Genomic DNA, 20,024 nt, shown 5'->3' on the forward strand with positions numbered 1-20,024 from the left:
CTGGGTGAATGTTTAATGACAAACTACATACAAAACCATTTTTATTACTCAAGGCGTGAAAATGTTTGCATCCAACTACTATTTTGGTTGGTACTCAGAAAGGGCCTATTTAGAAAAAATAGTATTTGCACTTTCTATTGAGAAAAAAAAAAAAAAAAAAGTACACAAGTATGATGTGGTGTGTGAAAGTTCAAAATAGCATCCTCTGTAGCATTTTCACAGAAATAACTGTGAAAGCCATGAGCACTAGCCGTGCCAAACATCTCTCGGTCAGAGAGTGCCCTTCCAGCCATCTGCTGCCTGAAAAATATCAGTGTGGAAAGCAACAAGCTTTCCAGAGCACCCCTGTGTAACTGAGAACAGGTTGTTACAGGTAGTTAAGATGTTTAAAAATTACCCTGCTATTATGTCAAAAGCTTCCTCAATCCATAATGTAATTGTGTGTTCAAGTTCATGGAAACTGAACTAATGAACATGACGTGACTTTGGTACTGTATTAGTCCTGTTGACAAGCTTGATTGCTCTGAGGTGCTGTTTTGTATATTGTTTAATTTTAGCCTGTAAAATATCAACAAGCACTCTGTCTATATAAATGTTCTAATTGGTACAGTTCCCCTTTATTCTTTTATAGTTTGAAAAAGATTTGACTTCTTTTTTTGGCAGTTGAGAGAGGAAATGACAGGACTAGAGGGAGGCACATGAATGGGAAAGCACACAAGCTCATTGCCCACATCAACACCACAGCTCAAAATATTGCTAAACAAGTATTCGTTTCTGAATGGTAATCTGTGTACCTCTGGTGGGATATTTAATTGTGCGTGCTCTTTTATCCTATTTTTACATTTAGTTTAGCTTCTGCATAATTTCACACTCACTAATAATACTGTGAAATGTAATCTTAAACCATTATTTTAAATTACTTTTATATATATATACTGTACTGTGCTTAAATTCACTTGTAGCATTTAAGATGACTCATTTTAGTTTTTTTGTGTTTAATTTGTCATTTATTAAGACAATTTTTTATTTTATTTTAATTCATCCGTACTTACAGTAGAGGGTGTAGAACTCTTTTTGCGTTCACTGGAGATCACTGGACTGGGTGGAACTTTGGTGGAGCTACTTGAACCTTTCCTCCCAGAATCCTCCACTCCATGCTTGTTTTCTCCCTGAGGCCTTTTCGAGTATGAACCTGAGGGACGAAGGGTAAAGAGTGTAAAGACAAACATGCACATGTATGTGTGTTTACCAGGGGCTTCAATCCACAAAACTTCCTCATCAACTCACCCTGATCTGTGGTTTTTCTGACGGGTTTCTGAGTGGATGACACGCTGCGCTGTACCTTTTGAGGTGGTGAAGGGACGTTGCTATTAGTGAGGTCACTTCCTGGGCGTGACTTTAATGACAAGATGAGACCCTCGTCAAGCTGCAAGACCGAATTTTCAAATATACATAAGCACAAAGCAGTTGTATCATCATATTTTGATGCCTCTGTGGGTACTAAAGCACGAATGTGTTTATGTATGTGGGTACCTCTGAATTCCTATAGTCAAGCAGCAGATAGGTTGCCATGACTTCATTGTATTTTTGTTTGATGAGAGCGTCCTCTATTTCCTCTTGAGGGAAACCCATCTGAAGCATTATGTCTAAGTGGGCAACATAGACACAATGTAATTTGAATACATTTTTAATACCATTTCTTTCTGTAATTTTTTGTATAGATTATTCCAATTCCAACATCTAACTATTTCACCTAATCTTCTGGGGTCTTTGTAGTCAGGCTGAGGGTCAATGAAGGGCTTCAACTCATCGTCTTCATGACCTACATTCATCCAGCGATCCTTCATGATCTGCTGCTGAGCCAATGGCAGAGACACAGAAAGAGAACGAGAGAGATGATGAGAGATCACATAACCACATCTTTATGTGTTTTTATGCAACAAGACTACATATTCCACTGCAGATCTGAATGAAGGAACAGCATATTTAAGTCATTTACATGCTTTAATGCAAAACATATAATATTATGTAAACGTAACAGATGTCGTCACTCTCCTAGCATGAATCAAAAGATAAATAAATAAGATAAATAAATATATTTGATATTTTAATTTACCCCCTCAATACCCCACACCTTTTTTTCACAATCTCGGAGAACATGGATAAGATTTTTACACCTGGAAAATATGTCAATTTGTAATAAAATCTTAAACCCCATGAGCATTTCTATGCATTTTATTAATATACACTTTTCTGGTTTTGCCAAGCTTGATATTTCGTCAGTTAGAAATTGTGTGTAAAAAATATCCATCCATCAAATCATGAACATCTGGAAATGTCGTAGGCCCTCTGAATACTGTTGTGGACAATGGAGGGCCTTGGAGTCAAAAAGGTTGAGATCTACAGTTCTAAATAGGTATAGTATACGCACTACAACATTCACATTTTGACAGGAAATGTTTTGTTTATTTCTCAGATTAACTTTTCAACTTAAAGGATTTTTGGTGTCCATGGCTACGTTCACACTGTCAGTTTTTGGGTTTGACCGCGTTTTCTTACAGGTGTGAGTCTCATTGTCCAGTTTAAAAACTAACTTACAGTAGTGTCTAGAATATTTTCTGTATGAACGTGCAACAGGAGTCAAACCCATTTTCTCTCAAATGTAACCATAGCGACAGTGACCAAAGTAACATCAAACACTGTGACGTCCATAAAACTGAAAAGTATTATCACTTCTGATATGACAAGAATTTCAATCGAGCTTCATTAGCCGACAGGAGCTTTTATATCTGGGTAGAGAGTGCAGCATTTGAGCCGTGAGTAGAGCACAAAACTGACGGGAGCTGCTACTGTGGAGAACAGTAACTGGATCTAAAACCTTCAGATGACACACAGCTCATTTTCTGTCGCTGTAAGTTACAGAAAGCGAAACCACACACAAAAAAAAACCTCAACACACTGTAGACCCGCATTTGTGCAGCACAGAGTGGCTCTCTTGCACTGTATTACATGACAACTAGTGGTCAAATCCGGTTCTGTCCACATAGTGAGGGTTTACCGAGAATGCGGTTATGAGTCCTGAAAATGTACAGGTGTGAGTTCGGTTATTGAATGCGGTTGAACTGTGTGTGACTGTGAACATAACCATATTAAAGACTCAAAAAGGACTGTTTGGTTTTAAAAAACTATTTTGTGCTGAGAATTCAGACATGATGAAACTACACTTTAAGCTAATTGAAATTTGAGGCCTTATTGTCTGCATTCTAATCTGTAATAAACCAAGCGCACCTCCAAACTTCCCCTCTTGGTAGGATTGAGGATGAGAAACTTCTTCAGCAGGTTCTCACAGTCTGTGGACATATAGAAAGGAATCCTATACTTCCCTCTCAACACACGCTCTCGCAACTCCTGCGTAAGAGAAAGAGAAACACAATGAGAATGACAATATAGAAAGGAGGAAGACAAAAATAGGACAGAGACAAACAGGAACATCAACACAGATCTTCATTGTCCCTCACCTTCAGGTTCTGTCCATCAAAAGGCAGTGAGCCACTGACCAGCGTGTAGAGTATGACCCCGAGACTCCACACATCCACCTCCGGCCCGTCATACTTTTTGCCCTGGAAGAGTTCAGGAGCGGCATACGGCGGGCTCCCGCAAAACGTGTCCAATTTATTGCCAACCGTAAACTCATTGCTGAAGCCAAAGTCGGCGATCTTTATGTTCATGTCAGCATCCAGTAAAAGATTCTCAGCCTTAGGGAGAAAAGAAGGACAGCATGCTGGTAAGTAGAAGGCTTTAAAGAGAAGAGTTGGCACTTGATTCAGAGAACAAGAAGCGTACAGTTCATTGTTCACACAATCAGCAACACACACACACACATCTCCATTTTTTACTTCAACATTGTTATTATCTATCAGAAATGCCTGCTTCTCTTCTTTCAGGGTGTTTGTCCGGCTTTTCATAATGAGTTCTCTCATGCTATTGTGTGTGTGTTTGTGAGAGTGTTGAGACTTGCCCTCTGTGCTGCCACTCAACATCTACACACAAACTTTAGCCGCGCAGGGAAGCCGTGTTGCCTAGCAACAGATGCGGGGTGATAACTGGGCTCGGTTAAATATTACTCTGCCAACAGAGCCAAACTTTTGCAACATGGAAACACACAGCAACAAAGAAATGGACGAGGCATGGCCAGCAAGAAACGCCTGACAAAAGTGCTATTATACGGTCACTTCAAAGTTGAATGTAGCTCTGCTGTATTTAATAGAACTAATCTGCATGTTGATTGGCTGCTCGAAACGTCATGTCATATTTTTTTTTTTACCCAAACAAATTTCACTAAACTCATGAAAGAGTGTTTCCAAAAGGATTTCGTTTTTACATCAGGGGTCCAATATTTTTAATTACACACCAGTCACAGTTTTTGGTTCTTCTCGATTTGGAGATGAGTGTAAGTAAAAACATTAATCTATGAGATCATTTAAAACAGCTCAAACATGCACTTTAGTCTGGGACTACCTTAAGCCTTGTCCGTGAAACCGGGGCTTTATGTTTTTAAAAGTCTATTATGCTCACCAAGGCTTTTATTTGATAATTTGAGTAAAAACATATTTTTCTTTTTTTACTTATTCTAAATTGTAATTTGTTTAAATTATGGTCTTCAATGTCACATGATCCTTCAGAAATCATTCTAATATGCTTATTTAGTGGTCAATAAATATTTCTTATTATCAATGTTGAAAACAGTTGTGTTGGAAACCTTGAAATATTTTTTGCTCCGGAGTCTTTGATGAATAGAAAGATAGATATCATTTGTAACATTAGAAATGCCGTTGCTGTCACTTATGACCAAAAGTGAAGACATTTTATTTATTTTAATTTCCTTTTCTGGGGCAACCGGAACTGAACACAACACAACAATCAACAAACACGCCTGTAACTTGAAAGAGAAACACGATATAGAACCTGCAATCCAACCTGAATAGCCAGAAACCTCTGTAGCCACAATAGAGGTGTGGCTTAATTCTTTACACACACAAACACAGAGATGCAGAACCTATTACATTTGCAAACCTTTGGTAAGTGCTCTATTATTTATAATGCTCATATTAAATCAATACGTTGAACATTCCCCTTTTCTATTGTAATCAATACAACTCTAACATTGTGGTGTCATTATTTAGTGTGTGTGTGTGTGTGTGTTATGGGGACCAAATGCCCACAAGGATAGTAATACCAGTAAATTTGGACTTTATGGGGAAATTTTTTGGTCCCCATGAGAAAAACAGATAATAAATCATACTAAATGAGGTGTTTTGAACATGCATGTAAAAAAGCAGAAAAAAATATTATTATGTCTATGGAATGTCTCTATAAAACCATTGTGTGTGTGTGTGTGTGTGTGTGTGTGTGTGTGTGTGTGTGTGTGTGTGTGTGTGTGTGTGTGTGTGTGTGTGTGTGTGTGTGTGTGTGTGTGTGTAAATGAGACTGGATTTCTGGGGGTCCTGAGTAGGGCAGAAGAGGATTACATTAAGTTATGCATGGAGACAGTGACTAACTCCAAGGTACAAGGGTCACTAGGATGATGGTTTGGACCAATAAGCTATTTCAGTATGTGGGCAGAGTATCATCATGGGAACAATTCATCCAGAGAGACACTTCCTTTCATCTTAAATAAAAGATCTGAGGTCAGCAGTTCCAGAGTTCAGAGTACACTCATGATAGCGTGCAGGTGTGTGTGTGTGTGTGTGTGTGTGTGTGTGTGTGTGTGTGTCTGTTTAAACAGGGGACTCATTCCTACACCTGGACTCTTGTAATGGACTTTGATGACAGACACAAAATAACTACTTAAGAAAATCTGAAAGATGAAGGTACAGCTGAATGGAGATCATCCTGCTCAGGGCATGTTCATATGTAAAAGGCCCTAAGGCCCTCACACACTCACAAACACACATGCACATTCTCACCTTGAGATCTCTGTGTACAATACACTTCTGATGGCAGTACTGCACAGCTGAGACAATCTAGAATGATAAAGAGAGAAGGTGTGGTGACTAATCAGGAGAGTATGTTAAGTCATTTTGGCTGCTCCTGGGAGTTGTCGCTCTTTAATTAAGGTGTTCTATCAGTAATTAAGCCATCATACACACATGTACACAGCACTGTTAATGAGCGCGCACACACACACACACACATGTAGAAAATGCCCACTTAGCACCACCTGCCACACACACTACCGTTCAAAATGGTATATGCTCACCATAGCTGCATTTATTTGATCAAAAATACAGTAAAAACAGTCATATTGTGAAATATTAATTTAAAAACACTTTAAAATGCGATTTATTCCTATGATTGAAAAGCTGAATTTGAATTAATAAAAGAAAAAAAAACTGTACTTAACATTTGAATGCTATAAAATAAGCAAAATAAATGGAGTTCAAACGATGAGGATTCTAAATTTAATTTACGTTTGGAAATAGATAAAAGTTTGGGAATTTTGAAAATTCTTGACTAAATTAGATTTTTAGGACACTAATTAAATAACTAAATATTTGCCACTAATTATGTGGACTCATTTGAACAGATGTTCTTGCTTCCACTAAAACACACAATGCTGTTTGGATCTTTCTCAAATTGTGCTGGAGAACATAATCATCAGGTTTTATGTTAATTCATGTTCATTTTTCAATTAAACTTTTGCACTCAAATGTCACCCTGATGATATAATATAATGAGCAAAAGATATATTACAAAATGTCGAATAGAATACAGCATTTTCACTAGTGGACACAGACTTGGACCTTGTTGTACATACATGTGAGCTTTGACACTGAAGTATGACTCACTCGCACTGACCTGTCTAAATTTGGCACGAGCTTCCTTTTCTTTCATCCTCCCGTGAGCAACAAGGTAATCAAAAACCTCGCCTTGGAAATGGAAGATGGGAACATTGCAATAGAGTAGAAAATGACAGAGTAAGGCAAGAGGTAAAGAAGGAATGGTGCAGGATGAGAAGAAGAACAGAAAGATCAGACAAAGGAGAGAGGAAGATGAAAATAACATTATTAACATAATAAAATAATAACATTATTTTATAATGCTGTGTCCTGATTTTCAGTTCTTGACATGATTGACAGCTGGCAGTTCTAGTCTTTCAGCCGACTCACCTCCACTGGCATATTCCATGACTAAATACAGCGTCTTGTCTGTCTCGATCACCTCAAATAACTTCACTGATGGGGAGAGAGAGAGAAGGATAATCACAAATCAAAACATATAAGTGACTATTCACACCAAATTTGACTTTTAGGCACATCCACAAAAATACTTTAAAATGAAAGAACACATCTCCATGAAATCATTCACACTGACACTGTCAGTTAATATATCGCTTGTTGCTTTACCATGTCATGCTTGTATAGGACACAAGCATGAGATGGTAAAGCAACAAGCGATATATGTTAATCACTTTTTTGTTCAACACATCAAGGAGTAAGTGACATTTTATTGGTTGATCGTTTTTTTCTGTTGTGTCTTGCTGGATATCCCATCATGAAATCTTACACAAAATCTTGTATAAATAGATTTCTGCAGGGATGACGTATGTTGGCGCACATTTAAGTTGTTTTGCACGCGTGTTTCGGGCGTGCTGTTTCCGTGTGGCTTAAAATAATAAAATACGGTACAAATAATAAACTTTCAAAAATCTGAAATTAAAGTCGGATATATCAATCCATTTATTAACATAACGAAAAATGAAACCTTTCTTCAAACATAAACTTAACTCATGTCAGTCTCCATGATTACACGCCGTGCCTCACGGTCAAAAACCATGCACCTCGCTGTGCGCCACACCTGCACTAATTAACCCCTGTCTTAAGTAGACTTGTGGCAGAACACAGCTCCAACCCATTACAATACAGAATGGCTCCAACACGTATTTTGTAGGACAAAACCCCAAAACAAGTTAGCATTTCCAGTTCAATTGTCCTGAAGCCAATTTTTAAGCTTAATGGTGGTGACTTTGAAGTCATGTGACCGTGGTGTAGTTCATTTTATTGCCTATGTTTACCTTTTTACTTCTGCAGATTGTATTTAGGCTTCAAAATTTAATTTTAGTTGCATCAGACTTGGTGTGAACAGGCTTTACTGCAAAACTACTCTATTGGGGTTAACAGCGCCAACAACTGGTGTTGAGAAAACAAATCCTATAACTGATATAGCGCATCTACACCTCTAAAGCACAGCATTATTACTTCATGGGATAACAGAGAATGAGCTTTGAAGGAAAGCAGTGGTGATAAACACATCTCTTTCCATATAAAGCGCTTCAGGCTTTGCAATGAAGGCTTCAAAACCCACCATATCCGTCTTGATATGGTAAAGATTAAACTTACAAACTGCATTAGAATGAGTTTCCTGAGCTAATAACAGTGACAAGACATTTTTCTCATAAAAATCTCATCAGCAACCATAAAACCTACAAACGCACTAAGGAGAGAAGAGAACAAAACCCTAAATGGGAAAAAATTTAAATGTTCTAAATCCAAACAAACAGCATCTAATAAAGTGAGAAACATTAATAAAGTAGAATTAGAAAACCGAACAGGCATTAGGAGTTGTGTTTTAAAGCTCAGAGCAATTCCATTCATCACAGTCTATTCAACGAAAACAGGCCACTACTGTTTGACATTATTGCAATGAATAAAATACATAATCCCTACTTTGTGTGTGTCGTCATGGAAAGATCAAGGAGCGTTTCGGATCAATCAGCTGTGATTTTGTGATGTGATACCAGCACAGGCGCACTCGGCCATTGAACAGAGAGAGCAAAGGCTCTGAATCAGGACTGAATCCTCAGTGCTGCATCCTCAAAGGTGGCAGGTCTTCCCTTTCATATTTCAGCTCTGCGCTTTGATATTTATGAGCACAAGCTAAGCACTAATGAGCTGGCGCTTCTGTCAGGACCACAGACACAGCACAGGCAAACACACACACATTCAGACTTAAACACTGTGTGCAAGTTTGAGTAAATGCACATCAGCACACATCAAACAGTCAATTTCTTTAGCATCTATGAAATCAAAGCCTCGGGAATGCTGATATCAACGATTTTCTGATGATTCATGCCAGATGCTGAATTAAAATACTGTAATAATTCTATTAAATGTAGTGTGGCCAGTTAGACGGGTTCTTTCTGGATCACTCACCGATGTTCGGGTGATTCAACAGCTTCATAATTCTCACTTCTCGGAAGAGCTGAGAAAACACAGAAAAGAGAGAAGGTTTGAGAAGATCATAGGCCTCGACCAGGAACTCAACCTGATATATTGCGATAATAGCAGATACATGAAATGAAGGGTTCAGGCCTGCTTTTCTCAAAAGCATCGTGAGCTAAATTTATCATAGAGACCTTTGGTGCCAATGGTACTATAATCAACTTAAGCTAACGATGCTTTTGAGAAACGCAGCACAGGTCAATCCCATTTAAAGATGGTTCAAGCTGGTTTGCTTAGGGTCAGGTGGCCTCTCAGTCTGACCAGACTTTATAGGGGTTTTGATAACTTAAACTGGCTGAACTTTGAAGCTTATGAATAAATTAAGTAATAAACAATGAAAAATCTATGTCTGAACAACATTTGCTATTGTCCGTTTAAATAATAGATGTAAATATGCTCTATTTTTGTACAAACACAGATGTACTGTGGCAATCTGGGATTACATACAATGTGATTCAAAAGCTCAGTAAATTTCAGTCAAAAACAGTAATATTGTGCAATATTGTTACAATTTAAAATAACTGTTTTGTATTTAATTCGTTTTTATGCAACATGATCGTTAAGTAATTATTCTAATATGTTGATTTAGTACTTAAGAAATCTTTATTATTACTAGAAGTTGAAAATGTTTGTTCTGCTTAATAAAGTCTGGAAAAACAGTTTTTTTCCACACATACATTGTTAAAATTTCACTAGCAGGAGGAACTATGCAATAAACACATTTTTTAATGTCCTCCAGGAATCTGCTGTAGTTACAGCAAAAAGTTAATGGTACATGACCGGTGTATGTATGTGTGTGTGGGGATAAAGCAGAACCCGATGATTCCCACGTCAGAGGAAATCCTTCAGCCTCTCTTCCTGTAATTACCCCCTCTATGCCCTCTCTCCAGACAGATATACAGATAAAGAGAGGAGATCTGCAGACTCACTTTTTGAAGACTAGAAGAGTTGAGCTGGGTCTTGTCTATGATTTTCACTGCTACCTGTGACAAAAAAACACAAGTACATATTTAAACATCTCTCAAACACCAAAAAACAACAACAACAGAGTTACAAACAGAGTTATGCTAGAAAGATGACTTTGCTAACTAATGAAAGCTAACTATGCTTGCTCCATATTCGCATGTTTCTTCAACTTTGAGCATACAAGCGCTTCCCAGAGTTGATTTAATAAAAGATTTCAACTTTTTCTTTAAGTTACAGGAAAATCATATTAAAACTGGCTTGAACACTTTTCAAAATGCCTTCATTTATTTTTGTTACTTGTTGAAATAAATCATAAACCTATTAAATATGTATTGTGTAACAATCACTTCTATCAGCTTTTAAATAAATGCACAGTTTATAATTCCCACAGTGGTATGCTTTTTACCATACCAAATCATTTTGCTCTTAAGAAAGTTTATTAAAGAGTACTTGTTTAGCAAGACTGTAATTTAAAAATGTATTAAGAGAAGAGCATGCTTTAGATTAAATATGAAACATGTGTCAAAAGAAATAAAGAGGAAAAAAGCATATTTGATTAATTATTTGTATCACATTCAATCTGATTTTCTCACATCCAATCAAAACCACTATCATACGTGATTTGAAAAATTAGATTCCACTTCTGGGGCCAGTTGCATGAACACGGCTATTATAATATGTTAAGACTGTGTCTTAAGAACTAGTCTGACCAACTAGCAGTTAGCCAAAGGATAAGTCGTACTTTCGTTCTCAAAATTAGACCAATCTAAACTTTTCAGCAACCGATTGAAAACAGTTATGACCAATCTTAGATGCCTAACTTGTAATACTTATCTAATCAGTTTATGCAACAGGCCCCTTGACATGTATCAGTCAGACTGTGGCAATTTTGGACGCAATATGAATTCCACACAAGGAATAGTTGTAAGTTCAAATATCAAAACGGTCAACCCATTAAATAAGTGTACTATAAGTATCCACTATATGACTAACTAATAATTAGTTTTTAACACTGCATTTTAATGACAAATCAGAATTGTCTGCAATAAGTGTTACAGAGAGCTCATATAGCAGGGACTCATCTAACTAGATGCACTATACACAGGAGACCTAGTTACCTCTTTAGAAGTGAGGACATGTCGGGCCAGTTTAACCTTGGCAAAGTTGCCCTTGCCGATGGTCTTCAGCAGTCGGTAATTTCCTATATGGGGGTTTTCATCCGCCGTCGGCACCACACTGCGAACACGCGGGACACTGGGACGCCCTCCTCCTTTGGCATCAGAGTGAGTCTGACAGAGAGATGGGATATAGGGATCAGAGCAATGTTTCAGATGGTCAAACTCAGATGACACTCAAATTCAACTACATTCTCTCCCCCCCCCCCCCCCCCCCCCTTTCACACACTCACACATGCTGATAACTGTATCAGACTGATTCACAAGAGGAAAATATGGCAACAGTCACACAGCAGCAGAGCAGAATACCGATCAGTCTTTTTGGAAAGCTAAATACACAGTGACGATCACATCCTCTAACTTAAGTGAATACCTGACAATTAAGGGGTCAGAACCAGATCAGAAAGTTTGAGTGATATGTGAAGAATGAACAGAACCACAGCAAACATTTGAAGCAGCAGTTGGTGTGTGTATTAACTGTTGTAAGAAGGCTTCCTGCAGTCATGGAAGATATGGCTAGTGGCTACAGACGTGTGCAATACCGTTCAAAAGTTTTGGGGTCACGGAACAGTAGGCTAAGTTAAAAAAAAAAAAAATAAACAGTTTAATTCAGCAAGAATGCATTAAATTGATTAAAGAGTGACAGTAAAGACAATTATAACGTTACAACAAATAAACATGGTTCTTTTGAACTTTCTATTCACCATTCTTGAATAAACTATCACGGCTTCACTATTAAGCATCACGACTGTTTTCAACATTAAGAAATGTTTTTTCTAAAAAAAAGCACCAAACCAGCATATCAGAATGATTTCTGAAAGATCATGTGACACTGAAGACTGACGAAAATTCAGCTTTGCCATTACAGGAATAGATTTCATTTTAAAATATATTAATAGTAAACAGTTATTTTAAATTTGTAATAATATTTTACAATATGACTGTAATGATAATTCTGTAATGTTTTAAATGGCAGTGTACTTGTGTATCTTAGCTATCAAATGAGTAGGCATAAGGCTCAGAGACACACATGCACACTCAAACTCGCTGGTTCCAACGAGATGAATATTATGTAATGCATCACATGCACCATGTTAATGTATGACATTCTTCAGCATTGGTGAACACTCTCAATGTCCTTTTATTCTCAAACTCTGACCCAGCCTCCACACACACACAGTTGTGAATCGTTTTTTCATTATTACTGATCATACAAAGTATTAAAAATGACAGACAAAAGTGGCGGTCTGAGCAAATGACATGAGCAAGACTTGAATTTGCATCGTTCCCGAGTGGAGCACAACTCAACTTATTGGAGGATGTGCACTAACAGTTATGAATCTTTAATGGATAGTTGACCCAAAAAGGAAAATTCTGTAATCACATTGTCATGTTTTTCTAAACTTGTATGACTTCCATCTGCAGAACACAAAAGAAGATATTTCAGGATTTGTTTTGTGTGTGTCTGTGTGTGTGTGTGTTTGTGTGTCCATACAATGAAAGTCAATGGTAGCCAAAACTGTTTGGTTATCAATAATCTTTCAAAATATCCTCTTTTGTGCTCTGTAGAAGAAAAAAGTCAAACAGGTTTGGAACAACGTGATGGTAAGTATATGATGACAGAATTTTTGGGTGAACTATCCCTTTAATAACACAAATCGAGGGAAGAATATGATGGGACAAGAGAGAGAAAGAGGCAGAACCACATCAATCGTGAACTGTTTTAGTGAATGAAAAATCCTAATCTCATGAGACATCACCCACTATCATCATCCATTTTGGGATGTTTTCCAAAACACACGATATGTCCTTAACCCTAAAATCGCCTCAATTTTCCTGTCCAAATAAAGACCAAATCCCAATTTCTCACATTACACTGGAAAAACATACAGATCAGATTAGATTAGATTAGATTGGATTGGATTAGATTACAGTGGATTAGATTAGATTATGCTACGTGCTTCCCTATGTTTCCCTGTTTTCATTCTGTCACAACATGTCTACATTAACGCAAGTAGCATCATGCTGCATTTATCATTTTAATCTGTACAGATATTTCTCCATTTTGTACTCAAGCAAAAGCAGACACAGAGCTCATTAAAGAGAAAGTTCAATCATCAAGAGGAACCCACCCAACTCCATGAGCTCTGTGGTGCGATGTATGTGTGTGTGTGTATGTGTGTGTGTGTGTGTGTACCACAGTTCACATATCTGAGCACTGTACATCACAACAGCTCCGTCTTCTTCAAAGACCAACCGATCAAAGTTCAAAGCCATAAATGTAACATTTGACGTCAGCCCACTAAATGGTGCACACTCAGAGGTATGTCTTTAAATGAAGATGCTCTTTATTTCTTTACTCGTTTCACATGATGCCAATTTTGAAAGAGGGGCAGCTCAAGGGAAAGGCATGAGAAAGGATGGCTGAAACAATACAGCAAAGCCACACTGTCTGTCTGAATGTGTATGTGTATTCATAGGTAAGCTGAGCCAAGAGTAGTACCAAAGGTCAGGGCATGGAAAGCAGGAGATTGACAGTGTGCTCTGTGCTGACAGGAACGGAGGGGCAAGGACTTAAGGTATTAGAGGGCAAGTGTGCAGATATGCCTGGGGACTCAGATTTTAGATTTTAGACTTTGGTATGGCTTGTGTGTGCGCGTAGACAAGGGAGTGCTGATAAAGTACATGCATAAAACAGAACTCATATCAATACATCACTCATAAACGGCAATGAAGCACAATGCACTTTTACAATGGCACACTCCTTCCTAGCTAATCGAGCAGAACTTCACAGGAGACCTGACTCATTGCGTATGCAAACATACTGTACGATAAACAAAATAGTAAAAAAAAGTGTATAAGCAAGTGTTATTCACAATTTAAAACAAACTCAGAACTCCAAAACCTAGATGACATTAAGCATCAAAGCTGTACTAGTCTCGACATAAAGATTGTTCAAGATGTTTAATATCCGATTTAGGTCAAATTTTGAGCCAGGTATCATCTGTGGACAAGGCAATTCAACAACTGCAAAAGAACAGCTACAACTTTCATCTCAGATGGCAGACATACATCGTTCACAAGTTTGGAGACATTAAGATTAAGAAGATTTTGGAAATAAGTCTCTCACCAAGGCTGCATTTATTTGATCACAAATACAGTAACAACAGCAATATTCTGAAATGTTATTACAGTTAAAAATAACTTTTCTATTTAAACATATAAATTATTCCGGTGATGGAAAATCTGAATTTTCAGCATCATTACTCCAGTCTTCAGTCACATGATCCTTCAGAAATCATAAAAAAAATGCTGATTTGACGCTCAAGAAACATTTCTTATTATTATTATCAATGTTGAAAACTGTTGTGGTGCTTTATATTTTTGAGGAAACATTGAATAAACAAAGTTCAAAAGAACAGCATTTATTTTAAACATATTTGTTTTGTAACAATGTAAAAGTCTTTACTGTCATTTTAAATCAAATTAAAAGTAGGCTATTAATTTCTTCAAGAAAAGTATAACTGGTTGCAACATTTTTTTAAATTTTCTTTCAGTAATAGTTATATCTAATTAAAGATAAACCATTTGTAATTAGCATTTGCATGTTGTATGAATTGTTTGTGTTTTTAGCTTAGCAAAATGCTAACATCAATCCCTTCAGAAATCAAATGTGAGTGTTAGTCAAGTCTTGTCTTGAGTGTCACATGAGGAACTTGTGTGGCACGCATGAGTGACCCTTAATTAAGTAGCTTGACCTGACATATAGTGTTTCTAATCAGTCACTTCCAAGTTCCATTTCATTTAAGATATTTATTAAAGGGACAGTTCACTCAAAAATGAAAATTCTGTCACCATTTACTCACCCGTGCAAACCTTCAAATTGCTGACAGAATCAACCACCTCTTTAGAAGGTATCTGTCTATCTAGACCGCAGACCGTTCACTACGATTTAGAACTGAATCAGGGAGTCTAAAAAGGGCTAATTTTTACATCCTTTGGCATCTACCTTACTATTAAAGAATCATCTAGGACGAAGGTCAGTCTGGGTAAAATAAAATGCACTTTTTTCTGCTCTTTTTTTGGGTCTTTCCCTTGCTCCATATCATCATCTATCTCTCCTTGTAATTACACCCTGCACAGACACAGACAGCAGTGAGGATAGGATAATGTTCTCCCTGACAACACGCTGTCTGTGGTGAATCTTTTTTAGGTTTACTGCGAGTCCTGCTCACTTCAGTGTTGAACCTTAAATACCACCTTCTCCGGCAGCTCTGAGATCCCGAGTTTAGCTGACACCGGTTCAGCTCAGTGGGAAGCTCAGGACAGCTGATCAGACCCAGAAGCTGCTCTAAGTGCATCATATAGCTCCACAGCAAAGAATTCTGAGACCGGACCTGACGTTTATGGACCTGGTTATTCGTTTTAATCACTGATCTTCTAAACTTTCTTCAACAGTCTCTTTAAAAAAATTTGTATGAGTGAACCAGAGGCACCGGCAACCCTATAAAGACATGCTGTTAGTAGCTGTAAAGCATGCTCTCCTGTTCAGTATAAAAAACCACACATGCACACTATCCAGCGTGTCTTTTAAGAAGCAGTCAGTCGCTGGATCGTGATTGCAGCGTTGCCATGGAGATCTGTTGTTCATCCTCATGCTATCTTCTCTTTACCTTTCTAAAGGACAAGCTCACTTTCCTCCCTTTCTCTCTCTCCATTTCCCCCTTAACTTTTATTCATCCTCTTTCTCACTTGCTGCAGCTAAAGTGAAATTGGGCATAATATTCCAAGTACAGAGAGTGAAGCCCATCTCTGTTGAAAAATAGTTTCTCTTTTTCTAGACACACACACAGATGCGGTCATACACGCCCAGAAAGCGACAGTCACGATGAAGAACTATAAATACTTCACCACCTACACATACACAATCTCTCTTCCTCTCTTTCACTCACACACACACACACACACACTTTGTGAACCTCAATCCCATAATGGTTCTAACTACATATTAAACAAAACCATACTATTTTTGAATGAGTAACTATCTTTAACTATACGTTGTAATAGAAACATCCAGACAATTAACAAGTCAAATTCAGCAACCATTCTGACTGCTTCTGTGATTAATGCGTTAGACTGATCCAACCTGTTAAAGTCGCAATGAAACGAAGTAGCAACAGATCTTTTCTTTGGTATTGTGATGTACATCCGAGTGTAACGGAATATCGAGAAGGAAGGAAGGAAGGAAGGAGGGAGGGAGGGAGGGAGGGAAGGAAGGAAGGAAGGAAGGAAGGAAGGAAGGAAGGAAGGAAGGAAGGAAGGAAGGAAGGAAGGAAGGAAGGAAGGAAGGAAGGAAGGAAGGAAGGAAGGAAGGAAGGAAGGAAGGAAGGAAGGAAGGAAGGAAGAAAGGAAGGAAGGAAGGAAGGAAGGAAGGAAGGAAGGAAGGAAGGAAGGAAGGAAGGAAGGAAGGAAGGAAGGAAGGAAGGAAGGAAGGAAGGAAGGAAGGAAGGAAGGAAGGAAGGGATAAATAGTTGGATGGATAGACAGACAGACAAATGCAGAAATTTCTATTTTTGGGTGGTGGGATCATTCCCTGTTCGTATGTCTCACATCAAACCGGTCAGAAAAATCATGGAAAGGCAGAAAAGGAAGGATGAACTGATGGATGGATGAATGGCGGTCAGGGCCTGCAGGTGATGCATGGGGCTGTAAATCCCACACTGCCTCTATTTTAAAACTAGAATCAGGAGGCAGCCAAGGGCACAAACAGAGAGCAGATGGAGTGTCTCTCTCACTCTCCCTCTCCTTCATCACACCTCTCCCCTCGCTTCTCCAGCTTGTCCCATGTCAGAAAACTGTCAACAGTGAATAAATAATCCTGATATTTATACGCTCTCCCTCATTGAGCAGCAATTCCTCTGGGATATAGAGCTTCTCCGGGTGGCCTGGCTCTTTCCGGAGCACTGCAGGCTGTGGTGTACACCCTTCTGCCCACATGGAGCGTAGACAACAAACAAATACACCTCTAGTGACTGTTTATTTTTTTAAAACATCTACAGAGAAAGACAGAGGGGGAAAAGTGCTTATAAAAACACAAGTCAAATATAATTATATTTGTCTTACATAAAAAAACACAAATAAATTTGACATTCAAAGTCGGTAAACTTATTACTTAGGGGGAAAAAAATGTAGATCAAGAATAGTTTTAGAATCAGATTGAGCGATACCTAAAGATTCTCTCCCCTAATAAAAACTGCCCGTAAGGTATCAAACAGTCAAGCATTAATTCACCATATGAAATGAAAGCACTCATAAAAACTTGAAAAGGCACTGAGGTACTAAATAAATCAGTTCAGAAAAAACAAGCATTGACTCTGTCCTCTACATGACGTCAAGCTCCTGAAATCAGAGAGAAGGCCTCGGCAGGCACTCCCTTCAGTCAACTTTACACCCAGTGCAACTGGAAAGGCCTGTTTACACACACAGAACATTTTAGACTCTGGACTTGATCTCAACGCGATGACTCCATGCACGGCGTCCGGGCGTCGTAAAAAATGCAAAGCCGTGTGTAAATGTGATCCCTGTTCAAGTTGCTGAAGGTCAGGGAGCTAAAGAGGGTTTATAGTCCGCTGTGTTCAGTCTCATATTAAGCTCGCACTTCAGCCATCCAACCTCATGTTTCCAAACACATCCAAACTCAGTGCTTTCTGACAGTATTCAAATTCCTCCCCTTTCCGAGACGTAAATCTGTAATTTTTTCTTTTTTTTAGGATACGTTTATTTGTTTGGGTGTGGTAGTTTCACAGAGATGTCAATGGCAAAGTTAATCTCAACTCAGAGTATGAGGTGACTGCCAACTTTGAATATTTCCTTTCCACACTCTTTCTACTGCTTTAGCCTACAACCTAAAATGTAAATCTTTCTAGCAAATTAAGATATCAAACCCTGTCAAAACGTCTGCATTGGGCAGAACAGCACAAGAAATAACACCTGATATTAGAGCAATTCTAAAAAGATCCACAAGTTGGAGGTCTGAATATAGTATTGATCAATACATTTACCAGAGCAGAGGTCAACCCTAATGTTACCAACCATGATTAAAAAGTCAATTTACAAATAACTGGCAATTGACTGATTATTATATGTGATTGAATTTACTCTCCTTTTGTACACCGACTCATTACAACCAAAGGTAACATTGGAACGAAGCCTGCAAAGAAGGCCCAAGGCTGTGATTTTATGTCTTTTGGGCACTTTCACGATTCAAGCTATTTGTGAATTGTTCAATGTAAGACTGCATTAAAGGCAGCTTTGAAAAATGTGAATTACAGTATGGTTCACTTCTGATTTGAAACAAATCCAGTTAGGAAGTGAATCACCACTGAACCAGGGTTTTTCCTCGGTCAATAATGGTCTTCGGTTGTGGCGGACAAACGCGGTCATCCACACACACAGTGCACTATCCAGGTGATCTGCGAGCCCAGAATTGACAATAAATCCAAAATAAATGCAAAGAAACAGTATGTAATATTAACTCATGCTACTTGTTCATGAACCAAAACCAATCACTTTAAGGACAGATCATAAAACAAAGTGCTTCAAACTACTATTTTATATATAAAAATCTGTAAATGTGTATGTAAAAAGTCACTGAGAGACTGATTTGAAAAGTTAGTAATGAAATGAACAACAAAAGTAACACATTAGCCTACATAGAAAAAGTGGCAGGTGTGTTATTTTGCATTGACACTCCAAGGCTTCATGCACAGATCATTTGACATACAGTATTAGTTTAATTTGTTCCATCCATTGCTATGGTTATCACGGTCAATCAGATTCCATCGTGCATTTAAATATGATTGTCAATCCAGAAACTTTGCAATGTGTAGTTAGCAGCACGAAAAAATAAAACGAGAAAAGATCGCTGCCATCATAATCACTGAACCTGTCAATTACAATGTGAGGTACTCCTGTTAACTCCTTATGAAGCTGTCTATGCTGTGCAATAAATCTCTTATTGTCATCGTGTTTATACTTTCACACGCATGCAGAACTGGTGCCGTACAAAAACTCTGCCGTTTTTCCAGCCGACTCACCAGCTTGCAGCAGTTACTGGTACTGCAAACAGCAGGTATTGTATTGTCACATTAACAATCAAATAAGTCTCTGGCGGGACAAAAATTAATCTTGGCAGCAGCCAAAATATTTTCAATACAGGAAAAAAAAACACATTTCAGTTCACTCAGTGATAATTACCGTATAGTTAAGCCCATCATGGCAGCTTTTTTATATGTAGGCAACAACTTATATATGTACTTATATTTATAGGAAAAAACTAAAATCTTTAAAACTATTTGTCAAGAATAGGCTATGTTTCAGTAACACATGTCCAAACAGCAACCAAATCCGACAACAAAGGTATCATAAAATCTGGACATTTAAATTGTATGATTTTTATCATAAAATCATTTGTAAATGTGCAACTCAAGTGCGTTCAAGAGTAAACAAACAGACAATAACTTTATAAAAAAAATGTGATTGGCTCTTTTAACTGAAAGGCAAGAAAGCCATATGAGTATTATGATTTCTCTCATTCCTTTTT

General features: G+C 37.9%; 1 protein-coding gene across 11 annotated transcripts in view; it reads right to left on the reverse strand.

Annotated features, from left to right (window-relative positions):
* mark2b (MAP/microtubule affinity-regulating kinase 2b) overlaps positions 1-20,024 on the reverse strand; it is a 45,290-nt gene that overhangs the window by 18,661 nt on the left and 6,605 nt on the right. For all 11 annotated transcript variants that reach the window (XM_079639608.1, XM_079639616.1, XM_079639607.1 and 8 more), the window contains exons 2-13: positions 11,366-11,536; positions 10,211-10,264; positions 9,213-9,261; positions 7,170-7,235; positions 6,859-6,929; positions 5,967-6,023; positions 3,519-3,755; positions 3,289-3,408; positions 1,754-1,853; positions 1,534-1,646; positions 1,288-1,426; positions 1,053-1,192 (exon numbers count right to left, since the gene is read on the reverse strand). In XM_079639608.1, coding sequence (XP_079495734.1) covers positions 1,053-1,192; positions 1,288-1,426; positions 1,534-1,646; positions 1,754-1,853; positions 3,289-3,408; positions 3,519-3,755; positions 5,967-6,023; positions 6,859-6,929; positions 7,170-7,235; positions 9,213-9,261; positions 10,211-10,264; positions 11,366-11,536 — 1,317 coding nt within the window. The remainder of the gene's footprint in view (positions 1-1,052; positions 1,193-1,287; positions 1,427-1,533; positions 1,647-1,753; positions 1,854-3,288; positions 3,409-3,518; positions 3,756-5,966; positions 6,024-6,858; positions 6,930-7,169; positions 7,236-9,212; positions 9,262-10,210; positions 10,265-11,365; positions 11,537-20,024) is intronic.

The sequence above is a fragment of the Phoxinus phoxinus genome (genome assembly GCF_949152265.1).
Source record: "Phoxinus phoxinus genome assembly, chromosome: 2".
In the NCBI taxonomy this organism is placed as follows: Eukaryota; Metazoa; Chordata; class Actinopteri; order Cypriniformes; family Leuciscidae; genus Phoxinus; species Phoxinus phoxinus.